This window comes from Rutidosis leptorrhynchoides, chromosome 11 (assembly GCF_046630445.1).
Source record: "Rutidosis leptorrhynchoides isolate AG116_Rl617_1_P2 chromosome 11, CSIRO_AGI_Rlap_v1, whole genome shotgun sequence".
NCBI lineage: Eukaryota > Viridiplantae > Streptophyta > Magnoliopsida > Asterales > Asteraceae > Rutidosis > Rutidosis leptorrhynchoides.
Window position 1 is genome coordinate 351,588,100 of NC_092343.1, and position 9,179 is coordinate 351,597,278.

Here is a 9,179-nt window from a genome sequence, read left to right on the forward strand (position 1 = left end):
CGGACATCTTCGCATGGAAAGAAGCGGACATGACGGGCGTACCAAGGGAAATTGCTGAGCACAAGCTTAACGCAAATCCTAGTCTGATGCCAGTGCGACAAAAGAAGCGCGGCATGGCTCCTAAAAGAAGCGAATGGTTGAAGGCAGAAGTCAATAAGTTGGTCAAAGCAAACATCTTGCGAGAAGTAAGATACCAAACGTGGGTAGCAAACCCAGTGCTGGTAAAAAAGCCCGATGGGTCTTGGCGCATGTGTGTTGACTTCACGGATATTAATAAAGCTTGCCCCAAGGACAATTATCCTCTACCAGAAATAGACTAGAAAGTTGAATCGTTAGCTGGCTTCCGATACAAATATTTTTCGGATGCGTACAAAGGATACCATAAAATACAGATGGCAGCGGACGACGAGGATAAGACTGCTTTCCACACAAGCCAGGGCATATACTGCTATACCAAGATGCCATTTGGTTTAAAAAATGCTGGAGCAACATACCAATGGGTAATAGACGAAGCTTTCAAAGGTCAGATTGGGAGAAATTTGGAAGCGTACATTGACGACCTTGTTATAAAAAGCACAACATAACAAGGTCTGTTGGAAGACATGTTAGAAACGTTCACATCGTTATGAAAGATTAATATGAAGCTCAACCCGTCGAAGTGCAGTTTTGGAGAGAAAGAAGGAAAGTTTCTTGGTCATATAATAACTGAGCGCGGGATACGTGCAAACCCAAAGAAAATAGAGGCAATCGAGAATATGCCGTCACCACGAAATAAAAAGAAGTACAAAGTTTAACAGGTAAATTGGCGGCATTAACGAGGTTCTTATCAAAATCCGCAGAGCAATCACTACCCTTTTTCGGGACATTGAAGAATTGCTTAAAGAAAACGGATTTCAAGTGGACGGAGGAAGCAGAAGTGGCTTTTCAAGAAATGAAAAAGTTGCTGAAAGAGTTGCCAACAATGACTGCGCCAATTGCGGGAGAGACGTTGATACTATACTTAGCAGCATCGAAGGAAGTAATAAGTTCAGTATTAATAGCAGACATAGGACAGGTGCGCACTATAAAATTAAAAATAGCTAATTTTCAATCAATAGGCATTTAAAGTTATATAATTATGCTGTGCGAACAGGTACAAATGCCTGTATATTTTGTTAGAAAAGCTTTGATAGGAAGCGAATTAAACTATCCTGTAATCAAAAAACTGGTTTATGCACTCGTGCATACGGCTAGATGCTTACGAAGATATTTCCAAGCGCACTCAATAAGGGTCCTAACAGATCAGCCGATAAAGCAGGTATGAAAAACAACAATTTATCGTCAAACAAATATAAAATTGCTTGATAAATCCTAGCAAATTTACATTCGCAGATACTTGTTGAGCAGGTGCTATATAAACCAGAAAATTCTGGTCGCATGGCCAAATGGGCTATTGAATTGGGAGAGCATGAAATAAGCTTTTCACCACGAAGTGCGGTAAAAGGGCAAGTCCTAGTAGATTATCTGGCTGAAACAGCCGGAGATATCGAAGTCTCGCATGAATCAAAAGAAATACCACCTCCGCCCGAACAGATGTGGGAAATGCACACAGACGGGGCTTGTGGCCCAGAAGGCGCATGGGCAGGAATAGTCCTAAAAAGTCCAGAAGGAGAGGAATATACCTTCGCACTGCGATTCAGCTTCCCTGTTACAAATAATGAAGCTGAATATGAAGCATTGTTATCTGGGATGCGGGTAGAAAAATATCTGGAGGTTAAAGAACTGTCAGTATATGTTGATTCACAGTTAGTTGCAAACCAATTTAAAGGAATATTCGAAGCACATGATGAATCAATGCAAAAATACTTAAAGCTTGTGCAAGAGCTAGCAGTTGACTTCGATTTATTCCAGATAACTCAAGTTTCGAGGACGCTGAATAAAAAGGCGGATGCGCTAAGTAAGTTAGCTGCATTAACATTCAGTCATTTTAAGAAAGAAATTTGGGTTGAGGAAGTTAAAGTAAAATCTATTGAAGAAGACAGTGTTTCGGCTGCAGTTGAAGAAGAGGAGCAGAGTTGGATGACACCAATAATAGAATTTCTAACCAAAGGTACATTGCCGATAGATTCAAGTGAAGCAAGAAAGATTAAGATGGAAGCACCAATGTATCTGTTAGACAAGGGAATTCTATATAGAAAGTCTTTTCTGGGACCTCATTTGCGGTGCCTTAATCTAACTCAAGCGGAGTCAATCATACGGGAAGTACAAGAGGGAATGTGCGCTCTGCATTCGGGACACAAAACAGTTGCATCCAAAATAATGTGGCTTGGATATTACTGGCCGTTAATGTACAGAGATGCTGCAGAGGTAATATGCAAGTGTCAATCGTGTCAACTTCATGCACCGGTAAGCAAGGCTCCGCGACATCCTATGATACCGGTCGCGTCTCCATGGCCATTCTGTAAATGGGCAATCGACATAGTGGTGCCATTCCCCTCAGGACTAGGGGGTGTAAAATTTCTGGTAGTGGCCATTGATAACCACTAAAAACAATTTCGAGCAAGCAAATTCGAAATTTTGTGTGGAAAAACATCGTCTGTTGGTTTGGAATACCAAATGAAACAGTAAGCAACAATGGTATGCAGTTTGAAGGTAATCCATTTAGTGATTGGTTCCAAGAATTGAATATAAAACAAACATTTACATTAGTCGCACACCCTAAGGCGAATGGTCAGTGTGAGGTTACGAATCGGGATATCGTTTTAGGAATCAAAGCAAGGCTGGGATTGTGTCGAAGGGGTTGGATAGATGAACTGCCTAACGTTTTGTGGGCACACCGCATAACTCCAAAAGGCGCAACTAATGAAACACCTTTTAGTTTTGTGTACGGGTTCGAGGCTGTAATACCCACCGAAATAAATGTGCCAACTATGCGCATAGCTTCCTTCGATGAAAGTAGCAACAGTGAAGAACTGCGTGAAAATCTAAACTTAGTTGAAGAATGCAGAGAAATGGCAGCCATAAAAGAAGCAATCAACAAACAAAGAATCACAAGCTACTATAATAAGCGCGTACAACCATTATCTTTCCAATTGGATGACTTGGTGTGGAGAAAAAACGAAGCAAGCAGGGCAGAGGATACGGGTAAGCTTGGACCTAAATGAGAAGGACCTTACAAGGTTATTGGCGTAAGCGATACAGGGGCGTATCATCTAGCAAGTTTGGATGGAAGAGCAATAAAGCGCACTTGGCATGCGCAGACACTGAAACGGTGCTACATATGAAAAACTGCAGAGGGACTGATCACCCCAAACAACTGTTTAAAGTTTTTATCATGTGAATTTTTATTTTCCATTGTAAACATGACAGCTAAGTGCTGGTCAAAAGATATGTTTGAAATAAATTGAATTATGCAATTTAAGCCAATAACTTGTGCATTTTTTTTAACATTTGTTGATTGCATGCCCTTAAGCTGCACATGGACACACTTCGAGTCTCAAGTGGCATAGTTTAGTTTGGTTACTAATACTATTTTTAATGGTGACAGTAGTAAAACATTGGTTTGTTTCAAACGCTTGTACACCGTGCAAGACGGAGACTTGCACAGTCTAGACTATAAAATACAAGTTTGGTTACTTGTTTAAATAACCCGAACATTGGCTTGGCCGGAAGACTCTTGAGTATAGACATTGGTTTGTCTATAGTACGGTAATTTTCATTGGATTGTATACGCGTACATACTTATAAAATTTTTTTATAAAAGTCTTGAGTATAAACTTATAAGCATTGGTTTGCTTACTTTTGCGTACAACATTGGATTGTTGGAGCAAGAATAAAAAGATCATGAAACGATTGAAGGGTCGCTCCCGTCATGAAGTCATGGCATTTATTCTACATAAGAGTTATTGAATGCATAATATTGTAACAATCATTATAACCGCCATAGTGATTTCGTAAAAACACAATAAATGCGCCTTAACCAAAAAGGTTGTCGAAATTATATTCAATCAAAAGCTAACATATTACAGTTGAAGAATATAAATCAAACGCTTAGCATAAAAGCGGGACATATACAAAAATTTGACCTAATATATGCCAATATAAGTTAATATAAAATTAAAAAAGGGGGTGGCATTGGCAGGAACGTTTTCCCTACACTAAGGAGAGTATGCCATCCTCGCCCGCAGCGATCAGACGCATACTCCGCTGTCAACAGAAATGAAAAATATAATATAGGGATGCAAAACCTCCAAGACTGTAAGGCCCATCCCTCATTGGAAAAAACAAGCCACCCATGGATGGCTTAACAAAATCAATTGAGTTTGTCAGTAATTATCTCCTGCGCGGAGATGGTAGGATCGTTAATGAGAAATTGAAGACGGGGGATCGAGATTTGTTGAAGTTGGGAACAAGCTTCCTCACATTTTTCCTTGGCTCCATCAATGAGCCACTCAGCAATATTGGGGGGAATCACGGGGGGCACATACAGTTCCTGGCGAATAACATTCCAGAACAGGGCTCGCTCATACGCACATGCAGCAACCATGGCTGCACCAAATTGCTGCTCGAAGGCTTTACAGTCGAGAGCATGCTGGACAAGGTTAGGTAAACCCTTGCAGAGAATGTCATACTCCGCCTTTAAAGTGTCATGTTTCGCGACCCATGACTCATGTGACGCAATCCAGTCACTAAAGCTTTCGTTTAAAAAGATAACATGGTTCTCTGACTCTTTAAGCTTTGCAGACAGCGATGTAATCTCCGACTCCATAAACCGTTTCTCAGCAATATGCCGATCCTCCTCATGTTGCCTTTTGTAAAGACCCGTCCTAATCCATAAGAACGAATACCTTACATTTGGTTACATCGCGAGGTATTTAACCTCTATATGATACATTTTACAAACATTGCATTCGTTTATAAAAGACAAACTTTCATTACATCGAAAGTTGACGGCATGCATACCATCTCATAATATATCCAACTATAATTGACTTAGTAATAATCTTGATGAACTCAACGACTCGAATGCAACGTCTTTTGAAATATGTCATGAATGACTCCAAGTAATATCTCTAAAATGAGCAAATGCACAGCGGAAGATTTCTTTCATACCTGAGAATAAACATGCTTTTAAGTGTCAACCAAAAGGTTGGTGAGTTCATTAGTTTATCATGAGTAATTATTTCCAATATTTTAATAGACCACAAGATTTTCATTTCATTTCTCATAAACATCATCTCATATCAGGCATTTCGCAAACTGCATAGAGATAAAAATAATTCATATGGTGAACGCTTGATAACCGAACTAACAGGATGCATATAGAATATCCCCATCATTCCGGGACTCTCATCGGACATGATAATCGAAGTACTAAAGCATTCGTAACCCGAATGGGGCGTGTCAAGGTCCATAGATCTATCTTTAGGATTCGCGTCAATTAGGGGAGATTTCCCTAATTCTTAGGCTACCAAGCTAAAAAGGGGCATATTCGATTCGATAATCCAACTATAGAATGTAGTTTTGATTACTTGTGTCTATTTCGTAAAACATTTATAAAAGCAGCACATGTATTCTCAGTCCCAAAAATATATATTGCAAAAGCATTTAAAAAGTTAGCAAATGAAACTCACTCTACAATATTTCATAGTAAAAATATTCATACGATGAAACTGAATAATGCAGGGTTGGCCTCGGATTCACGAACATATATTCAATCATGTATATTAATACATGTAATGGTAATCGAACAAATATATATTTTATTAGTGTTTTTATTTATTATTTTATATCATGTGTTTTATTAATAACTTGGTTAGATATATTTATCTTTATATAGATAATTAACATTTATTACAAAAGTATTAATATGACTAGGTTTTATGTCATAAATATATTTTTATATAGAAAATCTTCATTTGTTATATTAATAGTAATAATAATAATAATGATAAAAATAATACTAATTATGATAAAAATTATGATAATTCTAATAATAATAATAATAATAATAATAATAATAATAATAATAATAATAATAATGAGTAATAAGTAAACTACCTCAATGAAGTAGTCCTAAAAAAATATGCCCAAGTCCGAGTTTGAACCCACAACCTCTCGTTCAATGAACACTCACCCCAAACCATTCCTCTACTATCTCATTTGTGTTCTAATTCATAATTTAAGTCTATTTAACATCTAGGAACCGATGAGTTTGCAATTTGAACCCAAGTTGCTTCAAGAGCCCAAGTAACAAGTAGTAGCCCAACTATTCAAGAACCGGCCCAACACTTAGCCCAACTACAAATTTAGTCTTTTAACAGTTAACAAGCCCATGATAAACTCACAAGTTTATGTTTTTGATTCAAATTCAAGTGGGTAGCCACCTTTCTTGCTTTTCATCTATTTTTTTTTATTAAACGCCATAACCAACATCATGTCTTCCTATCTGTTTCGCATTTACTTATTATTTTAATAATTATTTTAGTTATCATCATAGCTTCACTTTTTATCATCATGTCATGATCAACACCACATATCATCATTAACCTCTTATCACCATAATTATTACTGAAAAGTCATAGTTGTTTGTGGGTTTATTGTTTCAAAGAATAGAAAGAAAATATAGCAACAACCCTTTTTGTTTTGGTTTTGAACGCAACCAGTGGCAACCGGCAGAAATGATATTCGGCTGAAGAAAAAGGGAAGAAAAAAAATGAAACGCGAATGGGTTCGAGGTGGAAGTGGTGATTCGGTTGTTTTGGTGTTGGGTTTGAAACAAAACGATATGTGATGCAGTGGTGGCGTCAGTAATGGTGTTATGGTGGTTACGGTGGTGGGTCTATGACAGAAGAAGAAAAAATATATATATATATATAGTAGCCGTAACACAGAAGTTGCAGTAGCAACAAGGCATCGTGCAGCTGCAGTTTTTCAGTCACGGTGGTGGTTGTTTTAAATGGGTTTGAGGTTCAAAGGTGTTAACAGTGGTGGAAGTAAGGGTTTAAAGAGGGTGGTTATTATGGGTTGAAGGGGTGGAGATTTTTGGTAGGGTGGTGATGAAATGATCATTGAACAACAGAAGCGAGACAAAGGAGAAGTCGGGTTACCTCGTACATAAACAAACTAACCAAGTTCGGTTGTGGTCCTCAAGTATAACATCAATATCGTGTCTGTTTTGAGTTGTTGGCAACACGACTCAACATCTTCGTTGGTTATTGTCTTGGTTAAACTGAAACAGAAACTAGTAGTAAAGTAGTCTATTAGAAAAATAAAGGGTGTTCATAATGGTTGTAGATGGTGATGGTTTATTGTGGTGGTTCTCGGTGATCGTACATGGTGATAAAAGAAGATAGAAATGGAAGTAAGGTGGTAGTGGCGATGGTTTGTCAACGAGATGTGGTGATTCAAGGTGGGTTAAAAATGGTGGAGATGGTAACGGTGAAATTCGGTTATGGATATATATATATATATCTATATATGTCTTGTAGGTATGAGATGTATATATAAAGGATTGGATGCAGAGAAATATATTTGGAATATGCGTATGACTAGATAAAAAAAAAAAATTGGTCACAATTTGTAAGTTGGTGGGGTTCGAATAATCTTCTCTACCTTTTACAAAGCATAAAGATTATATCCTACGTGTAAATTGCAGGCTTTTTTCCACGTGTACATCCAAGAAAATTAACCTACTTAATTAATCTAATTACCTTAACCCTACACGTGTCTCAATGACACAGTTCCTTACATTCCCACTCACATAAACTACCTCCTAATTAAACCCGCATACAGAAAAAACCATAACCTACGGTTGTTTCTCTCTCTCTCAAATTCTCACAACCACAACAATTCCACCGGTGATTATGCCCTCCGGCGGCCATAATAGAGGTCGCCGCTACTACAAAATTATTCCCTACAATTTTACAAACCAAATGCTACAATTTTTATATAATATAAGTCTGTTTTAATTGAACTTGCTGGTATGTCAGTTTCTTCGAAATCGCCGAAAAATTATCTGGTGACTGGAATAAACATGAAGAAGACGTGTGTTTGCAGATATTTACGGTTTGAATGATTTAGGGTTTGTACGATTTAGGGTTTAATGTGTTATTAGCAGCGGTATGGGGTTTTCATCTAATAAATGGAGGGGGAAGGAGATGAAGGAATCGAATCACGAGTTGAAGGTTCAAAATTATAGCAATCAAAATACATCCCCGTCCCAAACAAATCCGATTGCAGTCAAACATAATCGACAACCAACATATAAGGCGTGACCATCATTTGCCAATCGATTTGAGATTATACAAATTCAAGGTACAGTATTGTGTTGATTTATTTTCAGTTTTCTGTTAAGATAATTTCAACTCTTTTTAAAAATATATTATTTTAAATTCTTAATCGCGATTTGCATATATGATGCTTAATAATTCGCTAACTATATTTGAGTTGAAAAACCCTCCCAAATTGAATTCACACCTATGGACTATGGTATATGGGTGTGATTAGTTGAAGCTAAAATCTGCAAGATGACATATGCTATCACAAAATGTGATCATTTTGTCCTTCTTTCTCCAATTTGGAATTTGTTGAAAATTTGGTTTAAGTGGTGTCCATTAGTTCTTTAATCATCATCAAATTATTATGTGTCATTGTTTGCTTTGGAAACGTTGTTTTAATTATGTCTTACTGTCTTTGTTGTTGCAGATGGGTACTTTTTGTACATCCTAAAATGGGTTATTTTAACATCAAATATGCAGTTTTTCTGATAAAATAAATTACTGGTATAACAATACTTCGATTACATAGTTCACTTGCTATTTTATAAAATTACCACTGATATTATAACAATTGTTTGATTTTACAGTTCAATTGCCATAAATTATAACATACTTTGTTACAAATATTATTGACGATATTTTGAGTACTTATCAAATAAACTTGCTGAATTTTAATTGATGGAGAGAGCAACATATATGCTACTATTTAGAGTCCCAATATAAGGTATTAGGATTATATTTATTTGTGGGCATCAGTTTTAGTTTGAAAGTAAATTTATTAGTTCTTTTGAAACTTCAATTGTAGGTGGATTAGAAGATTATTTCATATAATACTTTAGTTGCAGGTGTTGCTTACATAGGTTGAGTTAAACTACTTTAATGTCTACATCCTTCATTATACGTCTGGTATGGTTTGGTAAA

The 9,179-nt window shown here is 36.8% G+C and overlaps 1 protein-coding gene across 1 annotated transcript; it reads left to right on the forward strand.

Annotated features, from left to right (window-relative positions):
- Positions 1 to 2,618: 2,618 nt before the first annotated feature.
- LOC139875845 (uncharacterized) lies at positions 2,619 to 3,381 on the forward strand. Its single transcript, XM_071863139.1, has 2 exons — positions 2,619 to 3,008; positions 3,349 to 3,381. The coding sequence occupies exons 1-2, from the start codon at positions 2,619 to 2,621 to the stop codon at positions 3,379 to 3,381; spliced, it is 423 nt and encodes a 140-aa protein (XP_071719240.1).
- The last annotated feature ends 5,798 nt before the right edge of the window (positions 3,382 to 9,179 follow it).

Bases quoted from the DNA above. Each gene is read 5' to 3' on its own strand.
- LOC139875845 (XM_071863139.1), top strand. From the start codon at position 2,619: ATGCAGTTTGAAGGTAATCCATTTAGTGATTGGTTCCAAGAATTGAAT. The intron at 3,009-3,348 runs GCAATCAACAAA...TAAACATGACAG, and splicing joins AAATGGCAGCCATAAAAGAA to CTAAGTGCTGGTCAAAAGAT.